Consider the following 24,851-nt stretch of genomic DNA (forward strand, 5'->3'; position numbering starts at 1 on the left):
GAGGAACTGTGGGCATCTGCCAGACATGACTGAAACTGGCACTAGATTTCAAAGTTGGTGGGAGGAGAGGACACAGACACAGGGCAAGGCACACACGGCAAGCAGGTTGCATAAGCCTAGAGTACAGCAAAGAGACTAAAAATAAGACCAACCAATTGGTTTTCCTGCTGACAGCAGCAAACTGCCGTGGGACATTTAATTCCCTCTGATCACATCAATGATAGACAAGTTGTCACCTGCTGTGCGTGCTGGGGAGGCAGAGCGGGGAAGATCCCATCCCTGTGGTAGGGGCCACTGGTCCCAGCAGCTGCGTCACCTTGTCCTGCACACTGCTGTGGATGGAAAGGCCCCATGAGAAGTTAGCACCAGACAGAGGCCATGTGGATGTTGTCCCTGGCCTGCTCAGGAGGAGACACCACAGCTTGGCAGGATCGGAAGGGGTTTAAAATGGGGGAATGGGGAGGTGGAGAAGAGGCCAGGGGCCCTGACATCCCTCTGCTCCTGTGGCCTCGTGTGGCTCCTGTGAGAGCCTCGTGCCAGCGGGCATCAGGGCCTTGCAAGCGCAGCCAGGGCTGTGAGGGACAAATCGTTCCAATCCCTTCTGTAAGAAGAGGGACAAGCCTTAGATTTTCTTAAATGTAAAAAAAAAGAGAAGGGACCTCTACGGATTTCGCGTCTTTCGTACGGGTCTCAAGCGAGCTCCAGCCCGCCGGGCCCATCCCCTCAGAGCTGGCACCGCCTGAAGGGTCGCCCCGGCGGCCAAGGCCCAGCAGGGGGCGCTGCTCCCCGAAATGGCGGCCGCGCGGCGGAAGAGGAAGATCGGCTCTCCCCAAGATGGCGGCGCCCAGGCGCGGCGTGGCTGAGGGGAAGATGAAGAGGGCAGCGGCCGCCCGCGCTCGCCGCGGCAGCAAGTTAGACAGGCTGCGGCAGGCGGTGCAAGAGTTCGTGCACGCAGCCGGAGACCAGCCGCCGCTGGTCTTACTGAAAGACTCGGAGAGGCAGAACCGCAGGAGTCGCCGGGACGCCAGGAAGGAGAAGCGCAGGCTGAAGCGGAGCCGCCGCCGCCGCCTCCAGCGCGGGGAGCCCGTGGCGCCCGTGGCCGCGCCGGCCCCGGCCAAGCCGGCCCCGGCCAAGCCGGCCCCGGCCAAGCCGGCCCCGGCCGCACGCTCCAGAGCCCCGGCCTCGCCCGCCGCCGCCGTCGGAAAGCAGCGGTCGGTGCCGGCACCGGCACCCCGCGCGGCCGCCGCCGCCTGTGCGCGGAAGCGGGCCCTGCTGCAGGCCAACGAGGAGGAGGAGAAGGAGATTCGGCGCCTGGAGCGGCGGCTGGGGCTCCGCAAGCGCCGCAAGAAGCAGGAGGCGGCCGCGGCGGAGGAGGTGCCTCAGAGCTTCCTGCGGGACGGGCTGGGCTACGTGCTGGGCGCCCTGGGCACCCGGGCCGGCCTCAGCGGGCTGTGCGAGAGCAGCGACGAGGAGGAGGCCCCGCGGCCCCAGGAGCCCCGGCCGGGGCCCGGAGAGCGGGACGAGGAGGAGGCGGAGGACGCCTCAGACCCTTCCGAGGGGGATGGTGGGGAAGGACAGTGGGAGAGCGAGAGCTCGTCCTCTTCCCCCGAGGTGCCAGAGGCCAGCGAGCCCCCGGGCGAGGAGGAGGAGGAGATGGAGGAGGAAGAAGAGGAGGTAGGGTGTTTCCCTTAGATAACGCAAAACCTGCTTCTCAGAATTACGCGGCACAACCTGAACATAAAGCAGAGTTCACATCGCCTCAGTAAAGCACAGGTGCTTGCTGTCGGGGCAAGCCATGCGGTGTGCTGCGGGTCCAGCAGCAGTGCTGCCTGCCGAGGCCTGGGGACAGCGGCTGGGCCTGCGGGGTGGGTGTCCCCGGGTCAGGCCTCTGGCAGGTGATAAATACCCTGAAGCACAAGGCGTGTGGCCTTGTCTCTATGGACAGGATCAGCAAATAAAGGGAGGTACCCCGTTGCCGTTAAAATGAGCAAATTGAAGTGTTACTTTTTCTGGGTGAGCCCTGAGGTTCTGCCTGTGTTGGGTCTTGTAGCAGGGGTGGAGGAGAGGAGGCCAGACAGGTTATTTAGCCTGGGTGGCACTAACATTAACTGTTAGTACATCTGGAGCTGGTAACATCTGGATAAAGCCAAGACCTAAGATGCCAGGTTTCAATAAAAATAACTTAAAAGAAAATTTCATGTAAAGCATGGAGGAGTTTTGCTGCTGTTATATCGGTCATAAAGGGTAACTCATTGCATGCTTCTTTTCTACATAAAGTTGTTCCTTTGGTGTTAGTTATTAGATGGTAAAATACTTAATTAAAACTCTGTTGTATTAATCTTAAATAGAAATGTATATTTGTGTTCAAATATTTAAGATACTAGCCTCATTTGGTATCTTATTTTACTGTTTTCCTGAAAGAGTCATAATCACAGTGCTACAAAGTATGTTCCCCCTCAAGTAAGGAAAGCTCAGGAGACACTAGATGACAAGAAGAGAGAAGAATTGGGGAGACTGAAGAAAATGGTGAATGGCCTTATTAATAGGTAATGTAATAAGGAAAGTCATTAATCTTTCTGGTTCAGTGTGACAGTGCTCATCATTCAAAGAAAAGTGGCAAGGATGTGACTTTTCTCTTCACAAACTGATTTTAAGTTGGCAATCATGTCTGCTATCCTTAATAATTATTATCTTTGTTGATATAAATTCTTCAAAGTTGGTCACTAGAGAAGTTAAAAATCTGGAAAATAAATTTAAGATTGGGCTGAATTCCACACAGCAGTTGTCTGCAAGTGCTAGGTGTAATTCACTGTCGGTTGGAGTGTGCCTATTAAAAACACCTCAGTGTGAGTTATAACTTCCCTCCCCAAAAAAGCATGATTTTCTTTTTTTAATTAAAGAAATCTAAATTTCTCCAACATTACAACTGAGGAGGAGCAACACTTAAAGTAGTGTTAAAGCATAGCTTAAAGTACTGAAGAACAGGAAAAGTATTTTAACGCTTTCACACGTTTTAATTTTAGAGTGTTTGTAAGATAAGAAATCTATTGGTATTTTTGTATCTATGTTATCTGTAAAAAGCAGGCTATGGTTTGCAGTATGTGGTTTGTTCAGTCATTTAGAATTTTATGTACCTTATATGTTAGAAGAGTATGAGGTGTTTTAATACTTAATTTCTCCAAAGACTGTGATATGCCATAGTTACAACTGCTTAGAACAAAGTCGGTCTTCTTAAGGAGTCTGTTCAGTGTGACAGTAAGGACACTGACAGTGCTTTGTGAATACCGCTGCCAATCTGTTTTTACATGTAAATATTAAAAAAAAAAAAGGCAAAAAGACCTAAACATATTTTGTCAGTTTTTAGTTTAGTGAACACAGCAAAATACAAAAGGTCCCTTCCAGTCATCTTTTCCATCTTTCTTCTTAAGCCAAGCTAGTTTCTCTAAAAAGACTGGGTTGATGGTTGGGTAAATTGAAATTTGGGGAATCATGTAGAGAGAAGAAAAAGTGAACATTGCATTTTGTTTCTCAATAGGTTGAGTGAACCGAATTTGTCCTCCATTAGTGGACAGCTGGAAGAGCTCTACATGGCCAGCAGCAGAAAGGACATGAATGAAACTCTGACAGATATTCTCATGAATGCTTGTGTTACTGCAGTAGCCATGCCTGCAAGATTGATGATGGAGCATGTCCTTTTAGTCAGCATTCTTCATCATAATGTAGGAATTGAGGTAATTCTTGTGGTTGGAACTAATTGTGTTTAATAATACATATTGTACAGTGTTTTCCTGTTATTTTGTTTGAAAGGCTTTTTAGTTTTTCATTGTGTGTCACTAAAAAGCATCTCTAGCTGAATTTCGTCAGTATTTGTAGCTTATTTGCCAGGTGTCCACAAGTGCAAGGGACCAAGTCTGTTGCTTTATCAGTTTAATTTATTTCTTCCATGAGCTACCACTGGTCAGTTACAAAAATATCAGAGTTTTCATCAGAATCTTTCTACATCCATAAAACTGAATTTTTTTAAATTTCAGTTTTCTCCTCGTTAATTACACTAATCCATTTCTGTTCTCTTGGGCCTATGAGGGCATTGTTCTTGAACAATGTGTATCCAGATAAGAAAAGCACTACAGTTACGGAAATCCGTTTACATCAGTGGAAAAAGTCCTTTTTTAAACCCAGTCATGTAAATCATCAGTGGAAGTAACTAGGTATGTCAAATATCAGAATATAACAGAATATCAAAACCTTCAAAAAACATGGCAAATTTTTTGGAGGTTTTTTCTTTTGTGTTTTTAAACCTTATGAACGATTGAGATAAAATATCTATTGCTTACTGTTAGGAAGAAGCTGAAACTGCTGTTGTCAAAAGGAAAGATTTTAGCTAGTTTCAGTGAAATGTCTCTCAGGAAACAGCTGTTTCAGCACCATGTTCCCACCAAGTTACATTTTCTTTGTACATCTCAATGCAAAAGGTATATTGATGCAAGTTCTTCAGTTTGTCACGTAGTGACCTGAATGCTATCTCTGAAACCATTTTAAATATCAGATGGATGCAATTACAGCAGTTTTCTCTATGCAGCCTTGCCATTAAACTTTTTTTTTTGTTCCTTTTTGTTGCTTGAAAGGCTGTTCTGACTGCAAATATAATGTAATATTACAATGCTTGGTAATAGGTTTTAGATACTAGTATACTAATTGGTATTAGAAATAGATGATATCCAGACTGTCCTCTGTACTACTGACTCTGTTACACAGCATCTTTAAATGTAAGACTCTAAGTATACCATAAATCTCCATTGTCTCTCTGTAAAATAAATGCAATATATGCTTTATGTGGAAGTGTGATAGCACAGCTGCATTTAAGATTAGTTTGAGCAGTGCAGAAGTTGGGATTCCAGTAACTGCGTTTAGGTATTTGTGCAGTATGATCATTGGATAGTTAAAACCTAAGCTGCTTGAGGTTTGTAATGCAAGCCAGTACTGCTACTGGGACTTTGGGTTTCATAAGAAAATTGGTAAGTACTAGCACCAGAATAATGGCGTGGGTCTAGTTTAGCAGTAATGTCTTCATTACCTACTTATATTTTGCTATGCTTTCTAATTCCAGTCTTTACCATCAATTCTATCTTCACAAATATAAAGATACCAAAATTTCTTCTCCCAACTGCACCACTGACAAATTGCTAAGACTTATCCCCGCCTGCTTCAAAAGCAGCCTAAGCTCATGCTCAGCAGCTGTGAAACTTGGTATGTTGGGGGTTGTTTTACAGTACTATTTTTTACCCACCTGCTAAGGATTTTATTCTGAAATGCTGACATCTGTGATGTGCTTGGGTTTTGACATGCCACTTCTACTGGATGAGTGACTAGCAGTAACAGCATGCTAGCCTGGCAGCTGGGAAGATGCTAATATGTGTCCATGAAAATTATGTAAACAAATTCTGATGTATGTGTACTGTAAGTTCATAACATTTGCTTTTCTTGCATAGAGTTCACAGGGCAACGGGATGTCATTTAACACTTAGATATTTGTGTATGTAAATGTAGAACATCCATATTGGTTGGGAGGAGCAACAATGTTTCTTTAAAATTATTAGTGGCAGTGCCCCAAAACTGGGTGTTTTACAGATTTCTATAAAATCTACTTACAGTTAACTGCTGGATTTTTTTTATTCCCCCCCACCCCTTAATGGAACTGTTGCCAGGTCGGTGCTCATTTTTTGGAAGCTGTGGTGAAGAAATTTGATGAACTCTGTAAAAGTGATGCTGAAGGGAAAGAATGTGAAAATCTGCTTGCCTTGATTGCTCATCTGTATAACTTCCATGTGGTTCATTCCCTGCTGATCTTTGATATTCTGAAAAAGCTTATTGGCACTTTCACTGAAAAAGAGATTGAGTTGATTTTGTTTCTTCTGAAAAATGTGGGCTTTTCCTTAAGAAAAGATGATGCGTTGGCTCTGAAGGAACTGATCACTGAAGCCCAGAAGAAAGCAAACACAGCAGACAAGAAACTACATGATCAGACTAGGGTATGTGTGTGTGTTTTAAAGATTTTCTGTTCTGAATAGACCTTAATAAGCACTTAGATACATGTGTTTATTTAGTTTTCTGCTCCACTGCATTTGGGTTCCAAGTTACCATGAGTGTTCAGTTGTTGCATTCAGTTATTTGCCTTCCTGTCTGCCTTTCTTCATTAGTTCTTAGGACACAGACACCAAAATGCTTGTAATGAGTAAGCCTAGGAGCGTTTTGTGTCTTATGCAATGGACAGTGCTTCTGTTTTGTAATACTTAAAAGTATTAAAAAGACTTTAAAAAATGGTCACTGAGGCATGGTGTTTAGCAAATTAAGCTTTGCATTGAAAGTTGAACACAAACAGATATAATAGGAGTTAAAGTAATCATCCTTCTCTGTATTTGTATTCACGTAATCTAAATTTTGATGTGTATTGCCAGCTGAGCTGCTTACTCTTGCAAAATAGTAACTTCAAAGTACACTCTAGTTTATTAAATAAACTTAGAGGACATAATCCACAGAAACTTTTCTTTTCCCTAATAGGTTCGTTTTATGCTAGAGACTATGTTGGCATTAAGGAATAATGACATGCGTAAGATTCCTGGTTATGATCCTGAACCAGTTGAAAAACTCCGCAAATTGCAAAGAACACTGGTGAGAACTTTCTTGACGTACTTAGTATAGTTATTTTTAAACCAGAAGTAATTATTTACATCGTGCATAGGCTTGAGGGCTATAGTATTTTTTAATTCATTTAACAGGTTGAAACCCTTGTGGACAAAAATCACTTCTTAGATCATTATCTCCTGTGTCCAAGTTAAGTCAGGAGTCAACCAGCATTCTGCAGAACAGTTTGAGAAAGGACATAATACTTAGCCAAAGACTTTGCCTCAGAGTCCTATCCTTGAAAAAGAGATTGTGGGATGTTTAATGATTGTGCAGAAGAAATGAGTCATTATGACAAATTCTTTTTTCCATGGATTTGGATGCAGGCACCCACTTCTAACTTGACCAGAATCACTTTGGAAGCCTAACGCTTCTGAAAACCTAGATATTTTTTCTTTCCTGGGTTTTTCTTTGGGGGTGGGGGGGTGGGGATGTTGGCTGAGAGAGGGCGGTTTGTCTAGAACAGCCCAGTACAAAATGCATGAATGTAACTGTCTGTCTAGACTGAGAATGAGTTCACTTTCACAGGACTTGAATCTGGTTTTAGATTCCATGTATCTCCAACCTGAAAATAACACTACTTGTCTACAACACCCAGGGCATCTTATTTATCAGAAACTTGTAAATGCAGGATGTCTACATCAGAGATAATAGGCCAGGCAACAACAAGCTAGGTAACCTAGTTCTGTAGAATTTCCTCTCTTCAGTTTTCATAGTCCTCCTGGTATGCTTCTAGACTCCTTTGTTGAAAATTTCTTACTTTGTTCAAAGGGTTTAAACTTTTTGTTGTTTGAGTTGTACGAAAGTTAAGGCAGTTTGTTGTGTAATTGTATTTGATCACAAGTGTTCAAAAGGAAAATCATGACCAGATTGTAAGATGCTGCAACTGATTTACAATGTCAGCTTCAAGTCTCAATTCTAATAAAGTTTTATGAGTAGAAGATGGCTACTTTTTTAATTTATTATCTCTTTTCTTTAAATAAAAAATCAAGAGCTTTTAAATGTAGATTTAAGCAACTTCTTGTATTTGAGAAATTAGAGGACATAGGAAACTTGTAAATTCTCTTCAGGTAGCTGAAACTAAAGGGAGCAGGGGCATATATGCAAAGACCTGTATGGAGATTTAAGATATTTGTTTAAAAATTTGTTTAAAAGTAATTTTAAGTAATTAAAGTATTTCTTTTTTTTTAAAAAAAAAAAAAAGGAAGCCTCAAAAGCTTTTATTTGAGTTTTTTGGGTTTTGATATTCAAGGTTCACAGTGGTGGTTCTGGAAAAGAAACTCAGCTCCGCGTCTCCCTGGAATCTCTCCTCAGCGCTGATCGGGTTGGTCGCTGGTGGATCGTAGGGTCATCCTGGAGCGGAGCACCAATGATCAATGATACAAACAGCAAAACTCAGCAAAAACTGCATATAGGAAAGGTAAATCCAAGCAGTACTAGTTATAAGTCTAAGTGTTTGTGATCTTCTGAATGTTCTGCATACAAGTGAATAAGTTCATTTCCAAGCCCACCAAAAAAAGACTCTTGTAAGACTAAGCTTTTGGACTGTGAATTCTGCTCTTACACTTTTCAAAATGTTGTACTCGTGCTTTGTAAGAGTTGTTACTGCAAATATTATAGCTCATTTTTTCTTATCCTGTAGAATTACAAAAGTAATATATGTAAGTGGAAGAAGAGCCTTGATTTAAAAGTGAATTTCCTCATATGAATTCTGACAGGTAGCGCTGTCTGTGGGTGGTATATATCTGAGCTGATTCTAAAAGTAGTGTGGTGAGATGGTCTTGGTGACTTATATTAGAGAAGCACATCTTAAAAATAATTGGCACACTTGAAATATATAGTTGAAAAAGCTCCTGATGATACCTATGCCTCTGGGCAAAAGTTCAAGACCTTTAGATTGCTGCTTCATAGTTTGACATCTTCATTAATGGTTTTATTCAATACTGCACAGAAATAGCTTTCTCAAAGCAAGCATAAATAAAGTAGCAATTGGATTTTTTTTCAGGTGAGTTCAAAGATAATGGAGCTTGCTCGTAAGCAGAGAATGAATACTGATATCAGAAGAAGTATATTTTGTGTCTTGATGACAAGTGAAGACTTCCTGGATGCCTTTGAAAAACTTGTCAGGTAAGTATAGACTAACGCAGACAGCCCAGAACTAAAAACAGCATTAGCTGGGTTGGAAAAATAACATTGCTGGTCTAGGTTTAAGAGCATTTAGTTGATAATACAATTAAAAAAGTGCATAGCTAGGGATCCACATAGGGTAAAAGCGTAAAAGAGGGACCAAAACCCCGGGGTAAGGACTAGTAGGGGGCAGGCAGAACTGACTGGCAGTCAGAGGAAGGGAGTAGCCCCTGTTACTGTCACTCATGTCTGTAGCTGTGATTTGCAGCATCTTGACTTCAGGAGCCTGTATCTTTTTGCACTGAAGATGTGTATCCTGGTCTAGTGGATGGAAGTCTGTTGCAGGCTTGCTTCCTCACAAGAGGCAGACTAGAAAGCCCCTTCAATCTCTTGGTTTTGTTGCTAGATTTCCGTAGTGCTGCCACTTCTTTACATCTTGCCACCTTGTTAAGCCATCTTGTAGGTCTCTGTCCATACTTGCATGACCTGGTAGTGTTCTAGCACCTCCACTTCTTTCTTGCAGAATTTATTAGCTTTGGATTTGCTCCAGGGTCACATTTCATGTTAAGACCAGTTGCCTTACCACTTGGCAAACAGCTTTCTAGAAGGTGTGATCAGGGAAAAGCTCAAACTAAGCTGTTCTTTGTGTTTGTCAGAATATTAATTGTAAGTCTTAGTAACTGGGAGGGGAGGGATCATGTCTGAACTTTTCTGTTGCAGCCTTGTAATTCAAGGGACTTGTCTTACCAGGATGGCATGCAATTATTTAATTTGCTAACCAAACCAAAACAGACTTCGTAATAAAGTCAACTAATATTTGATTAAATGCCACTTCTGCAAAACACAGATTGGATTTAAGGCTGTGATGGAGTCATTCCAATATCTTAATATGGCCTGTTCAATTAAAAGAAATTAGCTGCTGCTGCTGCAGTTCTTGCCAAGACCTGGTAGCTCAATTTGCAGATTGATCCTTGACTGTCATCCGTGCTATCCAAGCTAGTATACAAATCTGTATACATATAGGCTTGGCAGACAAACTGCCTGCGGATTGGTGTGTGTTGATAGTGATTTTAAAACAGCAAACTCAGAGAGGGGAATTCTCAAGTCTGCCCACATATGGCAGAATATAATGGGAAGTACACAAAATTGTCAGTGCAGGAATTATTCAATGTGAACATGTGTTCCAGAGTGTGTGGGAATTAATAGTCATATGTTTGATGTCAGCCTCATGAGGAAGAGCATGAGAAATACATAAAGAAGTATTTTAACTGTAGTTGTTGGTTCATCTGGTGCTAGGTCTCTGGCAGAGTTTAGGTGTGGTTAAATGGTAATTTAAACTCTTTTAAAACCAGGCTGCTGTAGTTTTGCTTGCCTTTCTCCTTACAGCAAAATAGTTAGTTTGAAGCCAAACCAGCTCCCTGAACTGGCTCAGCTTGTGATTGCAGAAGTAAAGGGAGGTTTGGGAACATCCTAGGAGACAAAGAAGAGAGAGACTTGATCCATTTCATCAGCTGAAAGGCCACACCTCTTTCACAAACCATAGATTCACAAAGGAGATGGATTGAATGCTTCTTAAGTTTGATGGAGGAGCAGTTTTTAAAGCTATTTCATAGACATCTCACAACAAATGGAAGCTTGTAAAAGTCTTCAATATCCTGTTGTAGTGTGATGTGTAATTCAGGGTAGCAAAAGTGATCAAGACGGGAATACTGTCACTCATGAATGATTTAATAGATGAGGTGGTTGCTTGTTCTTTATGAAAGAAGATCAGGCTTATGAAGTCTGTGCAGGTTTATGGTGAAGCTCAGCAGTGAAAGACAGTCCTGACTCTTAAATTTTAGATGTCTGGAATGCTAGGTCTGAAAAGATTAAATACTGCTAAGTCTATGAAGAAGTCTAGGTAAGAACAAAATTGAACATTGAAGTGCTGATGTACTTGGTTACAATGTCTAGCAACGTGCATATTTCCTAAATAAGCAAGTCATGAAAGAAGTGATGATGAACAAGGGAAGAGACTGCCAGATAAGTGATTGCAATGTAACTTCCAGTGTCTGAAAACCTGTGTATTTAAAAAAAAACCCAACTGTTGTTACTCTGTAATAAAATCAGATAGAACTTCACTGATGAGAGAGCAAGTGAATTATATCACAGACACAGTACTTACAGTGCTGGCCTCTTGGAGAAGCAGGCTTGTAAGTTTTCACCACTCATTAGCATCAGCCCAGATTTTCCTATTGTAAAACCTTAAATTCTGGGGGCGATTTGGCTGAAAGGCAGTATTTTCTCTGTTAATCTGGTGTGTGTCCGTGATCAAATGCAATGGCAGATGTCTGGAGGTGTGTACAAACAAGGGACATTAGAATTGAGCAATGACAAACTACTCTACAGACGGTAGAGCAAGTTCCAGTGGAGTCAAACTTGGTTAGAAAATACACTTGAGTTATACTAATGCCATATGAAACTTGAGCTTGAAGCAATGAAAAGAATTTTGTTTGACATTTTTCAGATTATAATATGAAGCATTTTTCATTTTAATTGGTTTTAATGCTGCCAAGCATTTGGCAGCCCTGGAAGCTAAATCATATTATTCACAGAACAGGTGCATTGTGAGTTAGTTACCATTCTCTGCCAAAGCGTCTCAGCCCTCTTTCAGACTGGTCAGCTGTTCAAGTGGGAAGGCTGTTCAGTCCTTGGCCTTTATGCTGAGGCAGCCAACAGAAGTACTCATTGATACTGTTTTCTTCAGGCTTTTTTTGCTTTTTTTTTTTTTTTTTTTTTTTTTTTTTTTTTTTTAAGGTGCTTTGAAATCACTGGCTGCATCCTTTTAGGCTACTATCAGACAATAGTGAATTTCAAGTATTACGTAAATGGAGTTGATCTAGAGATTAAAGCATTCATATCACCAACTAAATAGGAAGAACATCTTTAAATATTTTCATCTCTAGTGACTACCACAGAAGTGAAGGGCCCTGGACATGCTTCTCTAAATAGGCTTATGCTCGTCCACAGGCTGTTTTTCCTCCCATGAACAAGTGTGAAATAACTGCAAGGGGATCCTGCAGTTCTTGTTTCACTTTTCAAGCTTTGTACGCCAATGTACACCATGCAGCAGTGCTTGCTGCAGTGCTGCTGCTACATTCAAAGGCACAAGACTCCATGATGACAGTGCCCTCTCCTGTTTTTCTTCATGGAGAGCTACAAATGTGGAGCGCGCTACCTTTACTCCCACAGGGGTAATTGTACTTGTATCATTCTACTTCTGTCTGTCGAGGTCTTGCTTTTGCAGCCACTCCTTTAACACTGATAATACTCTAGCATTTTTATATTGCTGTACCAGGACGCTGATTTAGCCCACAGTCTGAAGGGTTTGAGGCCATTCAGTGTTTTAAAGACTTGTAAGAAGCTTCTCAAAGTAAAATCTAATACAGTGTTAGGGGTTGTTTTTTAAGTATTAGTCTTGGATGTTAACTGTAGCTTTTACTTTGTGGTAGTAATTTTTCCCGACTAAACGATTCTCATTCTCTCACTAAATTTTAGGCTTGGACTGAAGGATCAGCAGGAGAGAGAAATCGTTCATGTTATCATTTACTGCTGCTTACAGGAGAAGACATATAACCCCTTCTACGCATTTTTAGCTAATAAGTTTTGTGAATATGAAAGACGATTTCAGGTGAAGAAAAATTTGTTTCTATTTTGGTTTAGTGTCATTATTGTGGTTAGGAAAACAGTTATTAAATACCTGAGAGTGGATGCATGCCTGTTAAGATCAGGATCCTGAGGAAATATTCTGCTGGTATAGCTGTGTATTCAAGTAAGGCATGCTCATGGTCAGATCTGAACAGGAAATAAAATAACTACTGCAGAAGGTTTACTTTCCCCTGTTTTATGCATTTGAAAAGAATTGAATAGTCTGTTCAAGCATCTCTGTTAATTATCAAAGGGCTCATAAAGAATAGAAGGTCAAAAGGTTTTGTTACATTGTTACTCATTTAAACAGCCACTTGATTTGTAGGTTGTTTTTTTTCCTTTGACACCTAGGTCACATTTCAGTTTAGTATTTGGGACAAAATCAAAGACTTAGAAAACCTCTCAGCTGCTGCCATCTCCAACTTGGTTTCACTCTTGGCTCACTTATTAAAGACAAAATCGTTGCCACTTTCAGTTCTCAAGGTTGGTGTGTTTTCTTTCCAAAATACTTCTGTGTTTGCGTGTGCTTGTTCTATGGAAAATATGTTTTCTTGGTTACCTAGCTGGTACTTTAGCTGTTCATGGTCATAAACTAAGACAAAACTTGTTCTTGAATTGCTAAATTAATCCAACTGATTACAGTAATGCTATCATCTGAGGAAAAGGGAACCTATGCTGACCCAGGCATTCAGAAAGTCTACAGTTCTATATCTAGAGCAGTGGTAAGATCATTTTCTTTAGAGTCCGCAGAGTTGGAACTGAGGCCCCTTCATTAACAAGCTTTGTCAGTGGATTTTCAGCTATGCTTTTGAGCTGGTGTTGATTTTTATTAGGCACAAAAGAAATCTACTGAGCACTTGGATTTCAGAATGGGGAGTCCGTATAATTTTATTAGAAGAATAATTGAAATGTGTTAAACAGGCAATTATGTGGATATTCATAGGTATTTCTAAAGTATGTATCTAATAGAGAAATTATATCCAGTATTCTGGTATTACTAGACAGGTTTATTCCTTAAAAAGTTCTCTGCTTTCCTTATTAATTAGCTTTTGGAGGCAGCGTTCTCAGCTAATTCTTCTGTGCCAAACTTAAGACTCTGTATATATGGGAGGCCAGTTGGTATGCTAATGACTATTCATTTAGAAGAGAATTCAGCTGTTTGAAATACTTGAATTAATCTAATTCTCCCCCTCTCTCTCTCTCTCTCTACTTAGGTAATTGAATTCAGCGAACTAGATAAACCCAAAGTCCGTTTCTTGCGACAAGTATTAAGCATGCTGTTAACCAAAACAGATCCTGAAGAACTCAGCGACATTTTTGTGAGGTAAGTAATCAGAGAGATCTCCAGGGAACCCTTGGTGAGTAGTAATTAAGAAGATAAGAAGTTTGCTTATTTTGTTTGGAAATTACACAGTGCCTATTCCAAAATTCAGCCATCCGTCCCTTAAAAAGTAAGCTCTCCTGGGTGAGTGGGGAGAATCACTTCTGTGTTAGTACAGGCTCTGATAGTTACAACTGTGAGAAGTGTTACACAAAATAAGGCTTTCAGATATTCAACGTATAATTTGTCATAGGATTTTCATGAGCAGAGCTCTGTAATTACCTACTTTCCATACTGATTTACCATCTGTGTGCAGTAGAATTACCTTCTAGCACAGACTACTGGTAGAGTGGTCTTTAGTGTAAGAAGGAAGAATTAAAAATAGTAATGAGGGAAAGGTTTGGGTCCTTTTCATTTCTTTAAATCAGCGTTGTCTGGAAAATCTGATTTTTGTGTATGGGATAGGATTGCCTGGAGAGGCTGGGAAATCTCCATCCTTGGAGATCCTTGAGTGGATAGCACTGAGCAACTTGACTGCACCTGGATGTTAGTCTGGCCTTAAACAGGAGGTTGGACAAGATGACCTGCTAACATCCTTTCTGACAAATTATTCCGTGATTCTGTGATGTTCTTGTATTAAACTTGCAATGTCACATGAAGTTAGAAAAAATTAGGTGGTGATGTTTCAACCATTACACTGCAACACAAGGAAGCTCAAACGTGGCATTTGCCTCATTTTTTGCTGTGATATAATTGTTGACATAAAGAAGTTTAAGGCTCCAATATTCCATTTTGTTGTTGGGGGTCAATTGTATGTTGAGTGTGTTTGGGCTGCTTGCCAAACTAATATAGACTTGCTGGTAATTTGAAAACCTCTTCAGAAAAGCTCCTTTTATAGGTTGGATTTTTTTCTATGTCTCTGAAGTAGATAAAGAAAAAAAATAAAGAAATTTCTGAAACAGTAGAAGACTAAATACTATTTTAAATCTGTGTCTTTACAGGATAAGTAGAAGACTAAATACTATTTTAAATCTGTGTCTTTACAGGATATCTGACAACCCCAAACTGGGATTGCTGCGGGAGGGCTTGAAACTCTTCCTTGCCCACTTCATACTAAAGAATGCACAAGCTCAAAGGAGCGCTGAAGAAGCTAGCTTACTAAAAGAGAGAGTTGAACTAGCAACCAAGGCTTTGCAAGCAAAAGAATCCAAATTGAAACTATAGTTCTGGTTTTCTAATAAAACATACAGAAAAACAAAGTCTGCATGAAGATGCAGAGCTTTGTTAGTCTTTCAGACCCAAATAATTGAGAATGAGGAGAGCCATCAAGGATCCATCTTTGGTCTACACACTGGTTACAGGTTTAATCAAAGGTGATATAAGGCCTTTTTGAATAAAGGGGAAATGTATTTTTTGTCATAACCCTTTTTAGTATGAGTGCTTCATGTTGATGGTTAGTGTCTGGAGAAAAAGAGTAAATTTCTGTGATACTCCCAGTCAGCATTCCGCGTTTCATATTCTAACCTTTCATTTAAAATGATAGCATAATGCTGATCACCGTATGTTAAAGAAGCAGCCTTAACCAAAGGCTTTTAGTAACTAATTGTACGTGCCTGAAGAAACAGGCCACTAGATGGCACGAGGACTGGTGAGTCAGTTTTGGAAGAAACAGACTTTATTTCTTAAAAGTGTTGAAGTTGTATGCTAATTCTGTGAATTGCTTACCTGACACTGTGTCAGGAAAAGATCTTCAGTCGGATTCTAAGCCGTAGTAAAATGACTCGAAGATCTGACTTTGCCCAATTATATTGGGTTTAGTGATAACAGCACATTTTTATTGCTCTTTTAGCCTGTTTTTCACAGCTTTAAAACTGGAGTTGGCTAATCACTTGTGTTGATCAGATTTTTCTAGGCATAAAGAATAATATCAGCATGAGTCTTTTAATAACATAATACCTTCCTTCAGAATTTGCTTGCATTTTCCGTTCAGATGTTTAAAAAAAAAAAAAAATGTACACTTCTTTTTGTAACACTCGGTGTTAATGCTTTGTTTCTTTTCTCACCTTAGCACTACACATTAAACGGTAGTTTTTCTAAAGATTTGCTGTTTGTATTAGCTTTACCCTAGCTGGCTGACCAGGAAGGGAAAGACTTTAAATTGCAGGGAGGGGGGGGGAAGCACTTTCTCATCCACAGTATCGTTGCATCTGCATGATCTACCTTTGCTAGAGAGCTGCGAGCCCTGTTTCTATAACCAGGCTTGCCCTCTAGCGTGCACTAGCCCACTCGCTTATGGTGCTTCCTAACTACATTTGATACCAATTGATCTATTCAGCTACTTTGTTTGAATCTGTCCCTGCTGGGAAAATTTGCTCCCAGTAGGCATCCTCCAGAAAATTTTCAGTTCTGCAGCAAAAGAGGTGGATGAAAAATGTTTAAATATTTTTATTTTTTTAATCAAATAGTTGAGTGTAGAATACTCTGCTTGCTGAGCTGTAGGAGTAATGTTTTCAGGCAGGGGAGTGCTTCTTTCCCCAGCAGCCAGAGAGCTGATTTTTCCCACCTTTCCTCTGTTGGAGAGGGCAAGTTGTGCGTGGGAGCAGAGAGACCCGGTTTCAAAATCCCAGGTTGTACTAGCAGGGTAACAACTAACACAGAAGAGATTCCTATCAAAAGAACAAGGCAAGATGCTTTCTTCGGCCTGTTTCATACCACTGGCAGCTCTCAAGGATAGAAAAGTGGCCATTTCCCCTCAGTTGCATCTTACATGCAATAGGCAGAAGAGGAAAAACATTTAATTCAAGTATTTCTAATATGCATACCAACGAACAAAAGTATGGGCAGTGGAACTGAGACTATTTTGACAGACACAAAAGATGCAACTTTAGAGAGTGCATGTAAACGGCTCCTTTGCAAACAACCATGCCAAACCTCATATTTCAGTGTTGAAGACAAGACTCGGGAGAAAATCTGTGCAAGCCCTTAGAAGCTGCCTGCTGTGGAGCGCATGGGACCTCAGTGAGTAAAAATTGCTCCCCGTAGACTGCAACAGCCACCTAATTAATTGCCTTTTTTGCAGGAGTTTAGATAGACCCAGCTTTTCAATGTGTTTGTGATTTAATAATACATAAATGGAAACACATTGCTCTAGCTGGGAGGTTTAGGCAACTTTGCTCCTCAAGATAAATCTTGAAACATCTTCCTTACATTGAATGTGACAGGCGCTGGTTCCTTGTTCAAATGCTTTGCTGGGTGATCAGAGTTGACCACCCTTTGCTGCCCATGGAATGATTGTCTTGTGTTTTACGGCTCTGAATCTATTCACTTGCTGCAGCTGCCTGAGGCGGTGTGATGCAGGTGTTGCTATGCAATTAGAGGAGATGATTGTAACCTTACAGTTTAAAATTACAGTTGCTGTATTTTTTTTAAAGCAAGGCTTGCGTTAGTTATCATTTATTCCAAACAGCTAATATGTTTTATTCAAACTTAAAATTATTAAAGTCATCTCTTTGTTTCTGAAGAAAACAGATTTTACCTCATCAGTTTTTACATTTGTCACGTTTATGTACAAATGTACATTTTTTCGAAAAAACTGAATTTTCAAGGAAAGCAGCCAAAATGCACCAGTCCCCAGTGCCATAGTCATGGTACGAGGACAGTTGCTGGGGGTGATTCTGCGTAAGTCCTGTCCTCTCACTGTGATTCGCTGAGGGAATAACTGTCAAACAGAAATCTGCCAATTCCAAGATAAATGTGAATTCCTGAGTCTTGCCATGTTTAACAATTTTTCCTGTGGTCCTGCTGACCAAACTACCACAGCTTGGCAGAGGTGGAAGGGCTGTCAGAGCATGCTTTTGATGTACGTATATATCTGCAAGCTGTCGCTTCTGTGGTCCAGTCGCGTCCCAAAGATATAAGGCACGTGTGAAAAGGAAAGTTGAGATGATCTTATATTTATTTTATATTAATATAATCTATATGTATACATAATATATTTTATATGTATCACATATATGTACACATATGTATAGATATATATATGGGGGTTTAGATATCATATTTTTAACCCTGGAGAAAAAACTTATCACCAGCACAGCTAGCCTGGCCAAAGCATCTCCTCCTTACAGCAAGGTTGCTGGTGCTGTAAGGTCTCTCTGTAGCAGCAGCAAGTCCAAATGCTGGCAAGGGGCTCCCTGCAAAACGGCAGGCTGAGCGCTGGCTGCCAGCAGAGGCTGCTGCAGAAGTTACGCTGGGCTGCGACACGTTTTGCTTTGTCTGCCGTGGAATAAATGCTTAATAACACGCATACACAAAATACATCGTGTTGAGGTTTCTTCCCATTATCTGTTAGCCAACATCAAACCTTCACGAGGAACTTTCCCTGGTTGTTCCAGTAAGAGACCTGCTGCTTAAAATGTCCAGAAATCCTTCCTTAAAGGAGGTTTGGGGGCCTTATTACCTCATGAGCAGAAAAGGGCTTTGAATTGCTAAAAATGCACTACCCTGGAGAACCAAGCAGCTATGGCAATGCTAACCCTTACTCCTGACAATCCAGTAGAAAATACAGCATGATTTCCTTCAGATACATTTAAAAGCTGGATGTTTGATTCTTATTTTTTTCCTTGCTATATAGCATAAGATTTTGATTCCCCCTTTAAACAGTACTATCCACTCATAGCTATTACCATGGTTTCTCAATTTTTGCTTTCTTTTAAGCTGGACAGTGATGTTTTAAACTTCCTCTGTTTTCTGTATCAAAATTAACAGGGCAGCAAAGTCTGGGTTTTAGCTTTGGCCAGAGTGTTACACTGATAAATCATACGTGAGTCCTTTTGGCAGGGTTTTAACACCGCACCTGAATGGGCCAAGTATCTGCAGGGCTTTTTTAACTTGACATACTTCCATCGTCCTGCACGCCGGGGACGATGGGTTGATATCAGCCTTGCTCCGAAAGCGCAGACGCAAGCAGGTCTGCCCTGCCTCGCACGAGCGAAGGTGTGCAACCCAATACTGTGCTTAAAGCACATCTGGGATCGTTTGATTCGCATTGTTCTGCGAGTGAACTTTGCACGTGAAAAGTTACAGCCCAGGAGCAGCGCAGTGCCAAATGTGTGCGACAGTGCTTTCAGCGTAATAAATACGTGAGTGGCAACTTTTAATACTCAAATTTTTGTTGTGTTGAGTGTAGTGGCTTAGTGCCTGGCTATAACCCATGTGTGTGAGAATCAATACATGATTTTTTTCCCTGCAGTAGATGAAGCAATTTTGTTTTCAGGAGACAATTTGATCCGTAGGGTCGCTTTTCCAAAGGCGAGGTGTAATGTTTACTCAAGACTTTTTGGGTTGGATGGATTTCAGGAATTGTAGGTAGAGATATGACTCTTTTACCATATGCCACTTTTCATGATTTCATCTCCTGGAGCAACTTTCCTTCGCCCTCCAGTAAAGCTTAGTTTACCGTGAGGCCCGCAGGCATGGACATCGCAGCTGCCTGTATAAAACAGCTGTGCTAGCCTTAAACCCTGGTGCAACCTGCAGCCTTGCTTTAAAACTAATTACAGTAGCCTTCCGCTAGCTCATATGCATGCACGATTCAGAATCGGATGTCATGTGGTTTCCCTAATAACACTTTAAGGAAATGAAATGAGCGTCTTATCAAGAATAAGCTTCAGAAGAGCCAGCTGGCACCAAAAATTCCTTAAAACTTGTGTCCCAGCACAAAATGGTTCACCCACCAAAACCAGCTCACCTGATGCAAATGGAGGACTTCAAAGCGAATACATTAAAAAATAACCGAGTAATATAACTAGAATGAGCGGTACAGAGTAAAACTACAAATAGAGATCTTTTTTTGATAGTTCCTTTAAAGTCTTTTGTCAGTAACAGTGAAACGGTTGTTTCATTTTCGTAAGTGAAAGATTTCCAAGCATGACACATTTTTCTATTAAAAACTCCATTATGAGCCTTTTCCCGTTCAGACGGTACAAGTACCCTCATCTCTCTCTTGGGTGCGCAGGCACACACGGCTCCGGCATGAAATAACAGGGCATGTTGTTAGGAGGCAGTGAAGCCCGGTGCAGGAGCAGCCTTCAGTTACAGTCCGGGGATGGAGCAATGTGTTGTTCTAGTACAGAGGCAATAAGCTGAGATATGCTCAGTGTCACCTTGGGGAAAAATAAGTCATCTTGACTGCATTTTCTAGGCTTGCCTCATTCACAGAATCATCTCTCCTCCTCAGCCAAAGCCTTAGATTCTGAGTGGATTTTTTTCCCCCCTTGCTCTGCAGGTCAGTTCACCCTGAAAATGTTGACTAGACCGTGTTTACTTTCCCAGTTTCCCTAACTAAATGGTTTGAAACTAAATCTGTTGGTCTCGTGAAGACTTTTGTTATGCCAGGGGTGGTGCAGGTGCTGTGTGGCAGAGATTAGGAAGCCATGCAGAAAGGCAGGGACAGCAACTGCAAATCATAAGTGCTTCCTACGATGATAAGAGCTGTTGAGGCAGGCTCTAGGGAGCTCTTCACCAGTGCTTCAGAGCTTGATCAGTAGGCAATAGGTTGACTTGGAGGCTGCGTGTTTTTTTCTTATCTGATCTGAAAGCAATGTGAGAGTCGGATCTGGAAAGACACTAGAGCCATCGATGTAGGCTGCCCTGTTCTTGTGAAACCTTACACAAGGTTTGTGAGTTTAAAAGAACCTTCAGGCTGCCAAGGGCTGGAGAAGCAAATCTTTATTTCTGGCCAGGTTTTTGACACCCTCATGGATGCTGAGTAACATTTTCCCTGAAATGGCCTCCTCCAGGGAGGAGCCAGGGCTACCCAAGGCTGATGTGGAGCTGTCGGAGGCGCAGGGTTAACAGGTTTTGTAGAGGAGCACATTTAAGCTTTTTCAGCATCATCCTATATTCCTCTGCTGCTAAAATTGACCCTCACATCTCACCTCTAGATGTATTTATCAGTCCTAAAGATGAAGATCTGGAAGAATAAAGGAGTGGGGGTTTCAGGTATCTCGCCATGCTTAGCTGATGAAAGTGCTTTCTCCCTCCCACCCCCAAAGCAAAGAGCACCCATGAAGATCTGCAGTAACAAGAGACGTGTCCCATCTGGGCAGCTTCAGAGTCAACGCAACAGGTCATTTTCATGGTGCATGGTGCAAGCTGCCAGGAGCTCCTGCTCCCTTGAGGTGATCCAACCTTAGACACCCAGACTGACCCTCCCGTCTCAATGTGACTGCGTGGTCCCTGCAAGCAAACAGGTCACACGCTCATGTCCTTGCTGTCCTACAGCCGGGGAACTAGCACGCAGGCAGTTTGACTCATTTACCTGGGAATTCTGTGGGAGAGGCATGAGAGGAGCTCACACCGCAGCCCTCCCACCCATACATTTCAGTGGCCCAGCCAGGCTATCCCTCCTCACTAAAACCTCCATCACAGGCTTTCCATCACCTGAAACCTGTGTTGCACTGAACAGCATCTGATCACAGGCTGAGGAGTGAAAATGTGGGTAAAATTTATAAGTTTTACTACAACAAACCATATACTTACACAGCTGTTACTCCAGCTTCTCCATAGTCATTAATACTAGCCGTGATCCTTTCCATCAGAGGTTTCCAAGACACACAAAAAGGCGAAGAAGGTGGGAAGCCCAGCCACTTCATGAGGTGGAGGCCAAAGAAAGCGAAGCAACTTGCATACTTTGTCTAAGCCAATTACCTGCAGAATGGAGCTGAGTGCTGTGATGCTCTGAGCAGGAGCGTGGAGGCAGCAGGTCACTGCCTGACATCACCCAAATCTCCTGCTCCTGGCACCCTCAGCCCCCCTCACAAGAGGTTGTGAAATGCTCGTATATAGCTTAAAAGTTCTCAGGCCACAGTCAGTAAGGCCCTTCAGAAAAGTTAGGGGGCTAGGAGGGGTGAAGGTAGTCAAGAAGATCCCTGAAGGAGGGTGAGAGCCATGGCAGGAGCTGGGGGGGCAGAAGGAGACAGCAGAGACAGTGGGAACCACTGGCTGATGCTGCTGAAGTGTCATCTTAATTATCTCTGGCAAAAGAACAGTGATTAACATCAATGACTGTGGACAACCTTTATGTAATTACTCATTAACATTTCTAAAATTGCACCTAGCTGCTACAGCAATACATGCTTTATAGATTCATCATGTTGAAGTCCAAAAAGAATCATTAGATCGTCTATGCAGACCTCTGCGCGTTGCCAGCCGCTATTACACTGCAGAAATTAGCACCGGAGGCGGCTCGGTGGCTTGTGCTTGGCTTTCACGTACTTTCCAGAAAGGGCATCCGGGGATACCAAGCGATGGACAATCTGCCCCATCCCTTGAAGATGTTGCTCTAAATTGGGATCGCTGCTCCGCCCCATCGCCAGGTTCAGCTCCATGCTGGCTGCCTTTTGCTTGTATTTATGGAAGTGGCATCCACACCCCAGCAGGGCTGGATGGGAACGGGAATTCTCCGTCCCTGTCTCCTCTGTGCGGGAAGAGAGAAGGCAGCCGAGTTAGAGCCTTCTGCATTGTCCATCCGTGCTCCCTCTTCAGACACAAGTCCCACCTGCCAAAAGCTACCATCAGCCAAGAACATTAACAGAAGTCCTGTGAATAATAATTTCAAATAATGGATTAATTAGAGGAAATTGTGACCTGCTTGCAAATGTCCCGCAAGCAGTAAAATGAAACTCAGCCTTCCAGCTACACAATTCGTTGCAAGCCACTGGCTCTGCTGGGTTTTACAAGAGGAAAAGGGCATCATTCCTCTCATCTACCAATTTTAGAGACGGGTCCCAGTTAGATTTAACTCAGGAAAACAAAAAGGAAGCTGAAAACCAAATTTTGATAGTAGCTTGTGATCAGAGAAAGACCACTACATGAGCTCTCTGACCTCCTACACGTTGCAGGCGATCCCATTTCCACACAGGCACCTCCATTTCCATACAGGGAGTGCCCCAGAACTTTGATTAAATTAAAGCTCTTCAGTCCTCAGAGCAGGGAGAACAAGACACTAAATACCTCCTGGAACCACTGCCCTTGCAGAAGACTCTTTGGAGGAGACACTACACAATGCCACACTCCTCAAGGCAGGAAAAATAAAGCAAAAAGTTCCAGAAAAGACAAAACCGCCTCATCTAATCTGTGGCAACTCCAGCCCCCTGCAGATGTGATCCTGGTTGCATCAATATTGGTGAAAAATAAAAAAATCTGTATCGCAGTTGCTGAGTAACTCCCAGAGTGATGTGCAGTTGGTATTTAGCTCTGGCCAGACCTGAACCAGCACTTCGGGGGCAGAAGGACCATAACTGGGGCCACTACGCACAATGCCCAAGGGAGACTAAGGTCCCCTTGGGAGCTTCATCTTTTCCACTATTTGTCACACATTGCTGTTCACAGGATTCAACCAGCCCACCAGGCAGCACCCTGCCCACCACAGGAATGACGTCGGCCTCAGGAATTAAAAAAATAATGTTTCCTCTTTCACAGCTGAAGGACCACGCAGTTATCCCGGCACCCGCAGCAAGGGCAAAGCTGGGGAAGAAAGGAGGAGACCTACGCTGAGATTCACCACCCTGGGGCATCTCTGGTGCCTGGAGTGGCACCTGGGGACCCAACTGTTAGTGCAGCCCCCCACGAGGGGAATCAGGACCAGTAACAGCATCAGGGCCGGGAGGGCTGAGGCCTCACTGAGCAGCAGGCAGGCAGCCCCGGCTCGTGGCCCTGCTGCTGGCCCAGTGGGCGTAAGGGGAAGGGGTGTAAGAGGAGGGAGCATGGGGCAGGGTCTCACTGTGAGCTGGAGGGAAAAACTGACATTAATCCCTGAGTTTTGGATGAACGTAACAGTTCAGACTTGAGAAATAATCAGCGGTCTTTCTGCTAATGAAGTATTTCATTCCCAGCAGTTTCACAGAGAGTTTGAGGGGGATTATATTTATGGTTTCCCATTTGAAAGACTTTTAGCAGGTTTACCTTGAACATATGGATCCTATTTTTGGTTCTTTTGTTTTAGCACTTAATGCTTATGAAATTGCCAGTTAATGACATCCATGCCTAAACCATGTCGCTTTTTAAAGTTAAACGTCTACCAAAGGTCCATGTTCATACTTACCACTTCTCAAGTACAGCAATGAAAGTTTTAAGAGGCTTGATACCTACTGTGTCTGGGGGAGGGAACCGATCAAATAATGAAATTACAAACAGGGGGCTAGATTAAAGCCTTGCTAAGCCCTGCCTGCGCTGGGGCTGGGGGCAAAGCAACCCCACCGACACCAACGGGGGTCCCCAGGGCTGGGTGCGGGGCACCCTGGGGATGGGTGCAGGGAGGACCCACACTTGGTGGAGGGAAGGGGGTGGGGGGGCGGGGAGGCAGGCTGGGCGCATAGGGAACACCCTGGGGCTGGGCAAGGAAGCGACCCCCGGGAGATGCTCCAGCCTGTCTCCCCGTCCCCAGCCCAGCCTCTGGCTCACTTGGTGCCGGTGTGATGCCGCCCGGCCGGGCACAGCCCGGGGCAGCCACCGCCGGGCGCGGAGCGGCGCGGAGCCTCCGCGGGGCAGGGCGGGCTGCGGAGCGCACCGAACCGGGCTCCGCTAATCACCCCGCGGCTTTGATTGCGCTGCACGTGGGGACGAGCCTCCGCACTTCAAAAGAGCGTGGGAAATGCTGATTAAAAGGCTTTTCTCCCCCGTTGGGATCGCCACCTTCTTTGAAGCCCTTCCAAGGGACAGTGCAAGCGCACCCACCGCCGAAGGACCGTATCTACATTTTAAGCGGCTTTAATTTCTCTTCCCCCCCCACCCCCTTTCTCTCTTCCCCCCTCCTCTCCTTTCGGTTTTGGAAACACCTGGTAAGTTGTAAAATGATTTACGAAGTGCAAGTGTTAAATGAGGCCACCAGCTGTAAGACTGACAGAGCTTTATGAGTTTTATTAGGTGCCCTATTATGGAAAATAAACTTTAATCCGTCCATAAAAACAGAATCTGAAAAACATATTTGCCCTTGTAGTCTGGAACACTAAAGGTATTCTTGTGAGACGCTGGG

At 42.9% G+C, this 24,851-nt stretch overlaps 1 protein-coding gene across 2 annotated transcripts; it reads left to right on the forward strand.

The window, feature by feature from the left end:
• Window positions 1-801: 801 nt before the first annotated feature.
• NOM1 (nucleolar protein with MIF4G domain 1) lies at window positions 802-15,914 on the forward strand. Of its 2 annotated transcripts, none has more exons than XM_055709213.1 (11): window positions 802-1,679; window positions 2,424-2,546; window positions 3,536-3,731; window positions 5,706-6,029; window positions 6,559-6,669; window positions 7,934-8,101; window positions 8,687-8,808; window positions 12,346-12,478; window positions 12,847-12,978; window positions 13,710-13,819; window positions 14,863-15,914. In XM_055709213.1, exons 1-11 carry the CDS (start codon window positions 835-837, stop codon window positions 15,038-15,040), a joined length of 2,442 nt encoding a protein of 813 aa, XP_055565188.1. In that variant the 5' UTR covers window positions 802-834; the 3' UTR covers window positions 15,041-15,914. The 2 variants fall into 2 exon arrangements, with proteins under 2 accessions (XP_055565188.1, XP_055565189.1); XM_055709214.1 differs by having other exon boundaries at window positions 802-1,674; window positions 2,422-2,546.
• Window positions 15,915-24,851: the final 8,937 nt, after the last annotated feature.

Source organism: Falco cherrug, chromosome 4 (genome assembly GCF_023634085.1).
Source record: "Falco cherrug isolate bFalChe1 chromosome 4, bFalChe1.pri, whole genome shotgun sequence".
NCBI lineage: Eukaryota > Metazoa > Chordata > Aves > Falconiformes > Falconidae > Falco > Falco cherrug.

What these genes read in the sequence shown, in the direction of transcription:
- NOM1 (XM_055709213.1), top strand. Translation starts at nt 835, where the DNA reads ATGGCGGCGCCCAGGCGCGGCGTGGCTGAGGGGAAGATGAAGAGGGCA. An exon ending in ATCATAATGTAGGAATTGAG is followed by an intron (nt 3,732 to 5,705) that starts GTAATTCTTGTG and finishes AACTGTTGCCAG; the next exon opens with GTCGGTGCTCATTTTTTGGA. An exon ending in AAAAACTGCATATAGGAAAG is followed by an intron (nt 8,102 to 8,686) that starts GTAAATCCAAGC and finishes ATTTTTTTTCAG; the next exon opens with GTGAGTTCAAAGATAATGGA.